The 13687-nt window shown below is 50.5% G+C and overlaps 1 protein-coding gene across 5 annotated transcripts in view; it reads right to left on the bottom strand.

Annotated features, from left to right (window-relative positions):
- Nucleotides 1-13687, bottom strand: part of LPAR3 (lysophosphatidic acid receptor 3) — a 39735-nt gene that overhangs the window by 18186 nt on the left and 7862 nt on the right. For all 5 annotated transcript variants that reach the window (XM_045026904.1, XM_045026907.1, XM_045026905.1 and 2 more), the window contains one exon: nucleotides 3847-4603. In XM_045026904.1, the coding sequence (XP_044882839.1) occupies nucleotides 3847-4582 (736 nt within the window). In that variant the 5' untranslated portion in view covers nucleotides 4583-4603. The remainder of the gene's footprint in view (nucleotides 1-3846; nucleotides 4604-13687) is intronic.

The following is a 13687-nucleotide window of genomic DNA, read 5'->3' on the forward strand; positions in this document are numbered from 1 at the left end:
GCAGTCCCCTCCTAGTGTGCCCATGTCACTTGAGGTGGATTCTTTAGCGCAGAAATTGCAAGCTCTCATGGTGGATGAGAAGCGGACAAGAGAAGAATTAATTTTGGCATTAGGAGGGGCTCCAACACCTATGGCACCCAGCCTGGTGGGATGGGCCAAAGAGCTGGGAAACGCTCTCAAAGATGCATTGAAGCCGGTATATGACAGTGCTCCATACAAGCGGTTACGTTCTTTCTCAGGGGTGTCACCTCAGGGGAGGATGATTACGAGACCTGGAGGGATCTTACGGTGCCGCTTGTCCAAGAGTGGGAATGCTCTGATGCTGAGAAGCGGAAATGTGTGCTTGAGAGTCTGAAGGGACCTGCCATGCGAATTATCCGAGCCCTGAAAGACTCCCAACCAGCTGCCACAGTGCAAGACTATTCAACTGCTCTTGAAAGTGTCTACGGTGCTACTGATAGCGGTGAAGACCTGTACTATCGTTTCCGCCATACCTATCACCAGCCCCATGAACGATTGTCGGATTTCATCAGGAGACTAGAGGATTTGCTACAGCAGGTAGTGCGGAAGGAGGGCATCCCCATCAAGCGCATTGATTCTGCTAGGTTGGACCAAATCCTTCGGGGCACCCGACAAGATGGGTTGATGTTGTGGCGACTGCAGCTGAGGGAGCGGGCCCAAAACCCACCCCCATTCCACAAGCTCATTCGAGAGATACGTGAAGAGGAGGAGCGATTGTTGCAAGTGGATGCAGTGGTGCAGCCAAAGATGGCAGCGAGTCACACCGCCACAGTGCTTGGAGAGATGGAAGACGCCCCATCAGTGGCAGCAGCACTGAGAGATTTGACCCGAGAAGTGGCCATGATGAAGGCTCAGGGACATACTGTGCCATCCTCAAGAGGGGAGAGTAGCAGGAGGAGTGACAGCTGGCAAGAAGGTTTCTGTTATAACTGTGGAAGAGATGGTCACTATGCCTTGGACTGCCAAAACAAGACAGATCATGCAAGGGTATCTCAGAGATTGCAGCAAACCATTAGGAAGTTTCAGGGAAACACCAACAGGGCTTGGGGAAGGAGCAACCCAAGACCCTTGAAATTCCAAAACCCCCCCAGAGTGAACACACACACCCACAGGAAAAGTACAATGGATATAACAAAGGGAGGTGTTTATTTACAGAGGGATGAGAGGAGAAAAACAACAAGGGGAAATATAGGGGGAGCAGTAAAACAGGGCTGCATCCAAGCCAAGGCCCCACAGGCCCAGTGGTAGCACAGTCTGGAAGGGCAGACACCGAGCAATGTGTCTGCACACAGAGTTCAGGAGGCCTGAGCAAAGTTCCAGTCCAGTGGTGAGTCTTGGGGGCTCCTGGTCGTCTTCGGCGCCAGTGAACTCTCCCCAGCAAACCCCTCCGGTGCCCTCTTCTGCCGCTCTCTGCAAAGCCACACAGAGCGACCACCTCCCCACTTAACTAGCTACAACCTCCCTCCTTGTTCCCAGCACAGAGTCACAAGCCCCAGTACTCACAGCCCCAGGCAGCTCCGGGCAGCCGTGATACTGGGTCCAGCTCCGGCCTGTCCTTCTGGGGCGATTCCTCCCTGGCACAGGGCTCCTCCTGGCTCCTGTCCTGGGCTGTCCCCGATCGGGCCTGTCCTTCTCCAGGGCCTGCCGGCTGCCTCTCCCTCCCTGGAGCTCCAGCCCCGCCCCCTGGAGTTTCCCTCCTTTTTTCTTACTCTCCCCCTCCCCCCGGGACAAAGATTTAAAGGGGCCATGCTCTCTAAACCCCAAAGGGGGTTACATGCAGAGCTCTCCTCTCCTACCGCTCAAGAACTGAATGGAGTTCTGGGATAGAAGAAGGGAGACACCAGTCTCACAGGAGGGGAAGGGGAAGCAGAAAGAGCCGAGCAGCTCAGGGCAGCCCTGCTCCATCCTCCCTCCCTGTGAACAGTGGGTCAGTCAGCTCTGTTCCTCCCTCCCCGCAACACCCAGCTTGGGAAGGGGGAGAAGGTGGTGCAGCACCCCCACCACCTTCAGAAGCTTCCAACCTCAGAAGTTTCCGGAGAAGAACTGGTGTGGGAACTGGGCAAATGTGGAGCCAGGTGGGAGGTGGACTGGCAGATGTAGGGGGTGAAAGCACCTGCAGCTGAGGCTAAAATCACTTTACCCAGCAAGATTTGGCAACCCTAACTATCACACACACACTGGGGATGGGCAAGAGGAGTTCAAAAATCAGATGACAGGCAAACACACAATACAGTAGAACCTTAAAGATACGAACACCAGAGTTACGGACTTACCGGTTAACCAGACACACTGTGAAATCAGAAGTCCTCAATCAGGCAGCAGTGCAACCACCAAAAAAATAAAAAAAGCAAATACTGTATTGCCTCAGGGCTTCAGCCACAGTGGGGTTCGGGCTACAGCCACAGGGTAGGAAGGGGTGGGGATCAGGGCTCTGGGCGGAATGGCAGCTCAGGTCTTCTGACCCTCATGAGTACCAGGGCTCAGGGGTTTAGACTAGGGGGCAGCACCGGGGCTTGGGGTTTCAGCCCCGTGGCTCTGTTCCTGGCTTCAGCCCGACGGGGAGTGCCGGGGCTTGAGCTACAAGGGGAGCACTGGTTTCAGCCCCAGTGCTCTCTCCATAACTGAAGCCCCAAGCCTCACCCCCAGTTGAAACCAGGAGAGGATCCACAGGGCTGAAGCCCCAATCCCTGGTGCCCTACATGGGGCAGAAGCTGGGAGTGGAGCCACAGGGTTGAAGCCCCAGTGCTCCCCCGCAGGTCTAAAGTGCCGAGCCCCAGTTCTTCCACAGGGCTAGCCCTGGCGGCCCCTAGGATCAGTAGCCCCCCCGCCCAGAGTCCAGCAGCCCCAACACCTCCATGGCTGAAGTCTGTAACGTCTTATTCAGAGTACCAGACCATTTCAAAGTTACAGACAATAGAACAATATACCCATAATAGGAGTATTGTAATATTTGGTGCCCTGTTCAATGGTGAAAACTTTCTCTCTCTATTTAAAAAGTGTTAAGAGAAAGAAAATAAAGTACCCATCCAGGGCTCTAGATGACTATAACAGTATCATTAAAATACAACATAAACCCAGCAGTTTTTCCAAAAAGGGAACCAATCCACAAACATTCCCTCAACATGCACTCCAGTACGAGCCCTTATCACAACTCCCCCTCTCCAAAAGCTTGGGCAAGAAGATGGGCCAAATTGTGTGTCCGGAAAGTCAGCAAAACTGAGCTTTTACAGATTAACAGTGGAGAAATTAATCTAAGGTTGAGCGCCCCACATTGAAAGCTCTCTCTCTGATACAGAGAGAGAGCTGTCAACTCTCTGTGGGCTATAGCTGTAGCAATATGGCACAGTGAGATAGGCAGGTCTCAAGCAGTTTTAGAGTTTCATTGGTCAAATCCTATACCTACAGGTTAAATACCCACAAAACTCACTCTCTGGCTGGGATTTTAAAATTCAATGTGATTTAGGCACCTAACTCCCTTAGATTCCTTTGCAACTCCAAGTTTTTATTATTTTAATCCAGACAAATATGTTGGTAATGTTGCTGTGAATTTTGTCAAACCTTCTCCTTCCAGAGACTTTTCCAAATTTTTTTTAACTACAGAAAAAACACATTTTGTAGCATTTTGCCTACAACAAAACTGTCTAACCAGCTACCAGATGAGGAGACATTTGGTCTACAACTTGATTGGCCCTATGCTTCGTAATTTTTCACGGTGTGACATCTTCTATCGCCTAAGCAAGCACTGGCATGTCAATATCCAAGAGATTTTAAGTTATTTTTGACAGGCACACGAATCCTTATACATAATTTTCAATATTGTCTTACCTAAGACGGTCATGACTGTCTTCATAAGCTTCATTGGTGTCCTCCTACGGCTGATGGATCCACTAGTGTGTGGAGATAAGACATTAGTTTTCCTCTGGACGTACATGTAGATTCTTAGGTAAACCACCACCATAATGAAGAAAACAACTAGATTGGAGACAGTCCAGAATATCAGATAACTTCTGCTATAAATAGGAGCCAGGGAAGAACAGGTTGAGATATTGCAAAGGCAGTTCCAACCCAAAGTAGGCACAGCCCCCATAAAAATAGCAACAGCCCAGATCAATAAAATTAAAAAAGTGACTCTTTTCTTTGTGAGGTTACTGTGAACCCTCATCCGCACTACTGACATGTGTCGCTCAACAGCTATCACAAATAAATTAGCCAGAGAAGCTGTCAGGCTGGTGTCCAGAAGCCCCTGACGCAAAAACCATCGGTTAACAGTTAGCGTTTTGGACACAGGGCCAGTGTTGAACATCAAGTATACATAGGCAATGCCAGCAAAAAAGTCTGCAGCAGCTAGATTGGCCAGCAGATAGTAGAAGGGGAAATGAAATCTTTTGTTTTTGACCACGGCTGCTATGACCAGTGAATTTGAAATAAAAATAAACAGGCAGAAGAAGGTCCCAAAACATAAAACAATAACAAGGTTTGTCCCTGACCACTCATCTACTGTGTCAGTGTTGCTCATGTTATAAAAAAAGTCCATACGTTTATCATAGTGGCATTCGTTCATCCTGGATCAGGGCCTTACATCCTAGGAGGGGAAAAGAAAACATGAATTAAATTTCATACCTTGTCTTTGCTTGAAGCACTGTGCTACAAATACTTTGACTGTAAATGTTCCCAGAGAATAATTTTCATATCAGGTAGAACTAGTGCAAAAGGAAATGCAGCCTGAAGGAAAAACTGCTCTAATATAGTCACTTTGATTAGGCCCCAATTAAAAAAAAATTAAATCACATGCTGAACTTGATCTTGATGTCAAATGTGACTTAAGCAGAAGCTTAAAGTTAAGCAAGTGCTAAACTGCTTTGCTGAATCAGGGACTTAAACATTAACTAGTTAACTCTTTTGCAGATGATGAAGCTGAAGCTCAGAGTTTTAGTGATTTGCTTGAAAATACATGGAGAGCCAAAAACAGAACCCTGATCTTCTTACTCCCAGTCCTATGTTTGAACCACAAGCCCATCATTTCTCCCAATACCCAGCTAAGACAGCAAAACACAGAAATCCTACATCTTTTCCAGTTTACTAACCTAGCAACATAAAACTTTTACTTGAAGTATTTTCCTGTTTCTGAAGCATGTTAATAGCTATAATATGTAAATATACACTATTTAAGGCATATATTCTCAATGCATGCACAAAACTCCTATCAGCAGTAAATTAGTTTATATGAATGGATTTAAAGGTGAAAATATGTTGTATTACATTTTAGAATAACTAGGTCCAAGGGTGCAGAGGATAGAAAACTGGTGGGGTAGGGGGCTTTGGTTTGTGAAAATAAAAGTGAAGTGTTGGCCATGGCTTCTGGATTGATAGCCCTGTAGAATAAAGTCTCCTATTCATCCACAAGGAAGGTGAAGCATAGGTAGCAGCAGTGGCATGAGCTTTCATACACTGTGTCAACACTGTTTTGGACTGATCGCTACTAAAGATGAAGAGAGGGATAGTTCATTCTCCCTATTACTTCTCACTTGGACCTGTCTGGGTTGACTATCAACATCAGCCAGGATAGTGTTATTGTGATATGTTCACTAGGAACTGTACTGAGCTCCAACGGATTTAATGCAGAAGATTATACAGCCATCAGATGGTACTGACTTTCAATAGTCTTGGCACAAAAAGTGGAAGTGTGCTAATAAAATTCAGAGGACACAGAGTTAGAAGGTATTGCCAATACAGAAGAGAAGTGGAATTTCATAAGATTTGGATGACCTTGAAAACTAGAACAACAGAAATGGGATGAAATTTAATAGTGCAAAGGGCACCTAGGGCAGGGGTAACTATGGCCGGTGGGCTGCGTCAGACCTTTTAATCCAGCCCTTGAGCTCTCACTGGGGAGCACGGTCTTGTCCCACTCCGCACGTGCCGTGGCTCCACACAGCTCCCGGGAAGCAGCTGGCATGTCCCCCCTTCGGCTCCTACATATTGGGGCAGCTAGGGAGCTCCACATGCTGCCCCCGCCCCAAATGCCAGCTCTGCATTTGGAGAACTGAACTGTGGCCAATGGGAGCTGCAGGGGTGGCCTGGTGCACAGAGCCGCCTGGCCACATCTCTGCATAGGAGCCGGAGAAGGGCATGCCACTGCTTCCGGGAGCTGCCTGTGGTAAGCACCACCCAAAGCCTGCACACCCCTGACCTCCTCCCATGCCCCAACCATCTGCCCCAGCCCTGATCTCCCTCTCACCCTCTGAACCCCTCGGTCCCAGCCCAGAGAACCCCTCATCCCCAGCCCCACATCAGAGCCTGCAACCCCATCCAGAGCCCTCACCTCCCCAACCCAACCCCCTGCCCCAGCCCAGAGCCTATACTCTGCACCCCAACCCCTACCCTCAGACCCCTCCTGCACCAATCCTGAACCCCTCATTTCTGGCCCCATCCTGGAACCCGCACCCCCAGTCCGGAGACCATACCCCTCAGCCCGGAGCCCCCACCCATACTCCAAACCCCTCTGCTCCACCCCAACCCCGCAGCCCCCTTCTGTACACCAAACCCGTCATCCCTGGCCCCACCCCAGAGCCCACACCTCCAACCAGAGTCCTCACCCCATCCCGCATCCCAACCCCCAATTTTTCATGGCCCACCATACAATTTAAATACCCTCAGGCCAAAAAGTTTGTCCACCCCTGACCTAGGGTCTAACAACAAGAATTCATGCTATACGCTGGGAACATATCAGTTGGAAGCGACAGAGAAGGAGAATGACCAATACACCCAAGTCTATCACAGGATGACTGAGTCACCAACATGATGCTCATAGTCATGAGAAAAGTTAATGCACTCCTAGGATGCATCAGGTGAGGTATTTCCAGTAGGTATAGGGAAGTGGTATTTCCATTATACAAGGCACTGGAGAGATCTCATCTGGAATACTGTGTGCCATTCTGGTCTCCCAGATTTAAGAAAGATTAATTCAAACTGGAACAGGTGCAGAGGAGGGCTACTAGGATGAACAGAGGAATGGAGAGCCTCCCTTATGAGAGGAGACTCACAGACCTTTGCTTGCTTAGCCTAACAAAAAAAAAAAAAAAAGACTGAAGAAAGATATGATTCTTTCTATAATACATCAGAGGGATAAAAACTGGGGAGGGACGGAAGTTATTTAAGGTAAGGGCCAATGATGGCCTAAGAAAGAACAGTTACTCACCTTCTCATAACTGTTGTTCAAGATTTGTTGCTCACATCAATTCCAATTAGGTGTGCGCATGCCAAGTGCACAGTCATCAGAAAGTTTTTCCCCTAGCAGCACCTGTCGGGTCAGCTGTGGAGCCCCCTGGAGTGGCGCCTCCATAACGCACTATATATGACCCTGCAGACCCGGCGCCTCCTTAGCTCCTGCTTGCCGGCTACTCCTACAGAGGGGAAAGCAGGTGGGTATTGGAATGGATATGAGCAACACATCTTGAAGAACAACAGTTACAAGAAGGTGAATAACCATTCTCTCTTCGAGTAATTGCTCATATCGATTCCAATTAGGTGACTCCCAAGCCTTACCTAGGTGGTGGGGTCGGAATTATGGAACTGCTGATTGGAGCACCGTTCTGCCGAAAGTTGCATCATCTCTGGCTTGCTGGATGATGGCATAATGAGAGGTGAATGTACGCACCGAGGACCAAGTTGCTGCCCTGCAGATTTCTTGGACTGGGACTTGGCCCTGGAATGCTGCTTATGAGACCTGTGCCCGTGTGGAGTGTGCCGTTAATGCAGACACTGGGATTTTGGCTAACTCGTAGCATGTGCAGATGAAGGACGTGATCCAGGAAGATATTCTTTGCGATGATACCAGGAGCCCTTTCATCCGGTCTGCCACCGCTATGAATAGCTAGTTCGGCTTTCTGAATGGCTTAGTGCATTCAATGTAGAAGGCTAGTGCCTGCCTAACATCCAGAGAGTACAACCTCTGCTCACAGTTACTGGCATGAGGCTTAGGGAAGAAAACAGACAGGTATATGCCTTGACTCATGCGAAAATGTGACACAACCTTAGGAAGAAAGGCAGTGTAAGGCCTAAGTTGCACCTTATCCTTGTGGAAGACCATGTAAGGTGGGTCAGAGGTGAGGGCCTTCAACTCAGACACCCTGCGGACTGAGGTCACGGCGACCAGAAAAGCTACCTTGTATGATAGATAGAGGAGGGAGCAAGTAATTAGCAGTTCAAACAGGGGCCCCATTAGTTTGGAGAGGACCAAGTTAAGGTTCCACGCAGGGACTGGCTGTCTAATCTGGGGGAGGAGGCGTTCCAGGCCCTTGAGAAAACATCCCACCATGGGGTTGGCAAATACTCCTGGGTGGAAGGCCGAGATAGCAGTGAGGTGTATCTTGATGGATGACATTCCCAGGCCTTGTTGTTTCAGGTGCAGAAGGTACTCTAGGATGAGTGGTATAGATAAGTGGCCCTGGTGGATGGTTTCCTCCTGCCAAGTAGGACCTCCCTTACAGGTTCCAAGCACAGATGTTCCATAGAGTTTAAACCATGAAGCTTCCAAGCCATGAGATGGAGAGACTTGAGGTCTGGGTGGAGCAGGCGACCGTGGTTCTGAGTGAGCAGGTCGGGGTGCAGTGGCAACACAATCGAGGTGTCCACTGACAGTTCCAAGAGAGTGGTGTACCAGCATTGTCAAGGCCACCAGGATTACCTCCGTTCTGTCCCTGAAGACCTTGAGAAGAACCTTGTGTGCCAGAGGGAATGGGGGAAAGGCGTACAACAGGCAGCCTCCCCAGATTAGCAGAAACGCGTCCATGACCGAGAAGCAGACCATCGGGCACTTCCTGTTGTTTTGGGTGTCAAACAGGTCGACCTGGGGAAACCCCCACCTTTGGAAGATGGAGTGTATGATGTCCGGACAGACGGACGACTCGTGATTGTGGAACGATTTGCTGAGGTGGTCTGCCAGGTCGTTCTGAGCCCCTGGGAGCTAGGATGCTTCCAGGTGAATGGAGTGGGCTATGCAGAACTCACAGAGCCTGAGGACTTCTCAACACAGGAGGAGGAACGAGGTCCACCCTGCTTGGTGATGTAAAACAGGGCAGTGGTGTTGTCTGTCCTCACTGCCACACACTGGCCTTGCAGCCAGGCCCAAAAATCTTGGCATGCTAGATGTACCGCCCTGAGCTCCTTGATGCTGATATGAAGGGAGAGCTTGTCCCAAGACCATATGTCCTGCATTTGTAGATTTCCCAAATGCACACCTCAACCCAGAGCTGATGCATCCATTATTAGGGACAAGAAGGGCTGGGGGCTGTTGAAGGGGACTCCTTCACACACTATTCGAGGGTCGAGCCACCACTGGAGGCACTCGAGTATGTGCTCTGGTACTGTCACTACTAAGTCCAGGTTGTCATGTCCCGGGCGATAGGCCAATGCAAGCCACGCTTGCAGGGGTCTGAGCCTCAGTTGGGCATGCCGGACCACATATGTGCAGGCTGCCATGTGGCCAAGGAGATGTAGGCAACCCCTTGCAGTAGTGGTCGGGAATTGCCTGAGGCCATGAATGATGTTTGACATGGCTTGGAATCATGTCTCCGGCAGAAATGCTTGGGCCTGCACAGAGTCCAGCACTGCTCTGATGAACTCTGTTCTCTGGGTCGGAGACAAGGTTGACTTGTTCACGTTGAGGAGGAGGCCCAGTCTCTCGACAGTAGATCTGACGAACCGGACCTGAGATTCCACCTGCTCCCTGATGCACCCCCTGAGCAGCCAGTCATCAAGATAGGGGTATACCTGTCTCTTGCAAAGGAAGGCTACTACAACTGACATCCCCTTGGTGAAAACTCAGGGGGCTGTCAACAAACCAAATGGGAGGACCATGAACTGATAGTGTTTGACCACGAACCTTAGAAATCGCCTGTGCACGGGGCGAATGGCTATGTGAAAGTACGTGACTTTCATGTCGAGGGTGGCAAAACAGTCTCCTGGATCCAGGGAAGGGATAATCGTGCTCAGGGAGATCATATGGAACTTCAACTTCACCAGGAATTTGTTGAGTCCTCACAAGTCTAGAATGGGTTGGAGACCCCCCTTTGCCTTGGGGATTAGGAAATAGCAGGAGTAGATCCCTTTCCCCTTAGCTCCTGAGGAACCTCATCTGCTGCCCCTCTGGATAAGGAGCTGCTCATGAGAGGGGTCCCTGAAGAGGGGGGTAGGAGGGAAGGGAGGGGAGGAGCAAATTTGGAGAGAATATCCTACTTCTACCATGCGAAGAACCCAGCGGTCCGATGTTATTTGGGACCAAGCACGGTAGAAGAGGGATAGATTATTCAGAAAACACAGGGAAGGATCCAGTGCTGAGATTGGTGCTCCATCCTCGGGTGCACCTTGAAAATGACTGCTTTGAGCCCGATGAAAGTAAAGTCAGGCCTTAGTGCCCAGACTGAGGATGGGAGGGCTTGCGCCTGCCTTTCCTGCCCCTGTGTCTGTAGGGATCCTGCCATTGCCGAGGAGGATATGACCGCTGTTGCTGCGGTTGGGGCTTAAAGGGCTTTCTTTGGGTTGCCGGGGTGTGCATATCCAAGGATTTCATTGTAGCCCTGGAATCCTTTAGGCCAGGGGTAGGTAACCTATGGCACGTGTGCTGAAGGTGGCATGCAAGCTGATTTTCAGTGGCACTCACACTGCCCGGGTCCTGGCCACTGGTCTGGCGGGCTCTACATTTTAATTTTATTTTATTTTAAACGAAGCTTCTTAAACATTTAAAAAACCTTATTTACTTTACATGCAATAGTTTAGTTATATAAAAAAGTTAAAATGTGTTACTGGCACATGAAACCTTAAATTAGAGTGATTAAACGAAGACCCGGCACACCACTTCTGAAAGGTTGCCAACCCCTGCTTTAGGCTATGCAGCCTGGAGTCTGTCTGTTCAGCAAACAGACCCACCCCATCGAAAGGCAGGTCCTGCATAGTTTGTTGAACCTTGGGCGGAAGCCCCGAGGCCTGCAGCCATGAGCTATGCCTCATGGCAATGCCTGAGGACAAGATGTGCGCCACCAAGTCCACAGCATCCAGTGAGGCCTGTAAAGAGGTCTGTGCAATTGCCTTGCCCTCCTTGACAATAGCCCCAAACTCCTCTTTGGACTCTACTGGTATGAATTTCTTAAACTTCAGCATAGAGTTCCAAGAGTTGGAAGTTGTATCTGCTCAGGATTGCCTGCTGATTGGCAATCCTGAGTTGCAAGCCCCCTGTGGAGTATACTTTGCGCCCGAATAAATCCAGGCGCTTGGCATCCTTGGATTCAGGCGCTGGGGCTTGCTGCCCCTGCCTCTCCTTCTCATTCACTGTAGCTACCACCAGGAACAGGGCTGTGGGTGTGTGAATAGGTATTGGTACCCTTTAGAGGGAATGAAATATTTCCTCTCCAGCCCCTTGGCGGTGGGAGGGATGGAGGCCGGTGTCTGATAAATGGTCTTTGCATTTGCCTGGATAGTTTTGATGAGTGGTAGAGCGACCCTAGATGGTCCCTCTGATGCCAGGATATCCACCATAGGATCCTCAGACTCTACCACCTCCTCGGCCTGCAGGTTCATAGTCCGTGCCACCCTCCATAGGAGTTCCCAGTAGCACAGCTATCTATATGGGGAGGCCCGGAGGTCGAGGTGCCCACCACAGCCTCATCCAGGGAGGAAGACGAGGAGGCCAGAGGAGGAACTGGGTCCTCCTGACCTTCCTGGTCCTCTGGTACCTCCTGTCCTGCCTCTAATCCAGGGTCAGCCACCCCAGGGTTAGGGTGAGGAACAGAGATGGGTTCCAGGGGAGGTGGTAGGGCTGGTAGCTCCTCCGCATCCCTCGGGGTGGGATGGCTGGCTGCTGCCTCCAGGACCCTTGCCTCGGACACCGCCGAATGGGGGCCTCTGGACTGGGTGCCCTGGGCCTGGTGGTACACCCAAGGGGTTCAAAATGGCCACTCTGCTGGCCCCTGACATCGCATGAGCCATGGTGCCACACGCCTGTCTGGTCTGCCCTTTGCTAGCTTGCATCGGGCCTGCTCCAAGACTTTAGATCCTGTCTCTGAGCATGAAGATGTGGACCGAGACCATGAGGGCCAGGGCGATGCTGAGTGCTGTTGGCCAGGGAGCGGTGCGCGATGACCTGGAACGGTCCCGAGACAGACTGTGTCGGGACCAGGAACTGCTGCATAACAGCGATCGACACCACGAATGGGAGCACTGGCAGGACCTGGAGCAGTGCCGCGAGTCACATTGGTACCATGAGTGCAACTAGTGCCACGAGTCTGATCGGCGCCATGAGTCCAAGCAGTATCTTGTCCCCGATGGCGCTGAGGGGAAGAGCATTGCAGGCTTTCCACAGGATGGTGCCGCATGCTGTGGCATTGGGATCTTGGTGCAAAGGGCAGGGAACCGTGGTGCCATCATGTCTATGAGGTCTCTCGTGGCATCAAATGTGTCTGGGATGGAAGGCAGTTTTACCTTCACCACCACCTAACACGGTGAGTCCAATTGCACCGAACTCAATGGCCCCCCCTTGCGGGACCAAAGTCGACAGTGCTGGCTCCAAAGTTTTGTGCACTGGGGGCTCTTCCCTGGCACATGCCCCACTGGCCAGTTCCGAGGGGTTGGGCCCTGAAGTTGGGGAACCACTCCTCACTCGTTTCCAGTGCCGTTTCTGACTCGGGGAATGGGACCGGTGCTGAGTCGTCTCCAACTGCTTCTGCACCAGAGAGTGGAGGTGCTGCGGGTCTCGACCAGAGTGCTTCTGTGGTGCCGTCTCTGCTACTGCTGGGGTACTACGCACTGATGCACTCGGTGCTGGGCCCTGCCGCACTGATGCTGGTTGCAGTCTAAGTGCCACCTCCATGAGGAGCTGCTTCAGTCTAAAGTCCTGCTCCTCCTTTGTTCTTGGGTGAAACCCTTTGCAAATCCTGCACTTATCCACCTGATGGGTTTACCCCCAGACATTTTAAGCAAGCATTGTGGGGGTCACCCATTGGCATAGGCTTGTTGCAGGACTTGGAGGGCTTGAACCCCTAGGACTTAGGCATGCCGAGTCCCCAGGGAGAGTGTGGTTGGGGTGAAAGGGAACCCCCCCCCAAACTCCCAACAGTGAACTATTAACACTACACTAACTAATAACTAACTAAAATAACTAAGGAAACAAACACTAAAGTAAATAGAGCTAGAGAAACATGGAGAACTTGCTGAGCAAGACACCAAAGTTCCAACAACCGTCACTGGAGGTAAGAAGGAACTGAGGAGGCACCGGGTCGGCAGGGTAATATATAGAGCACTATGGAGGCGCCACTCCAGAGGGCTCCACAGCCGATCCAACGGGTGCTGCTAGGGGAAAAGCTTTCCAACGACTGTGCACACAGTGCGCGCAAACCTAAATGGAATCGATATGAGGAATCACTCAAAGAAGAATAAATGGATATAAGCTGGTCATCAATAAGTTTAGGTATGAAATTTGACAAAGATATCTAACTATCGGAGGAGTGAAATCTGGAACATCCTTACAACGGGAGTAGTGGGGACAAAAAAATTGAACTTCTTTCAAGATTGAGTTTGGAAAATTTATGGAGGGGATGGTATGATGAGATTGCCTACAATTGCCTATGGCTCCTCTGTGACTGCTATTGACAAATATTGCTAACGGCCAGAGATG

The sequence above is a fragment of the Mauremys mutica genome, chromosome 8 (assembly GCF_020497125.1).
Source record: "Mauremys mutica isolate MM-2020 ecotype Southern chromosome 8, ASM2049712v1, whole genome shotgun sequence".
NCBI lineage: Eukaryota > Metazoa > Chordata > Testudines > Geoemydidae > Mauremys > Mauremys mutica.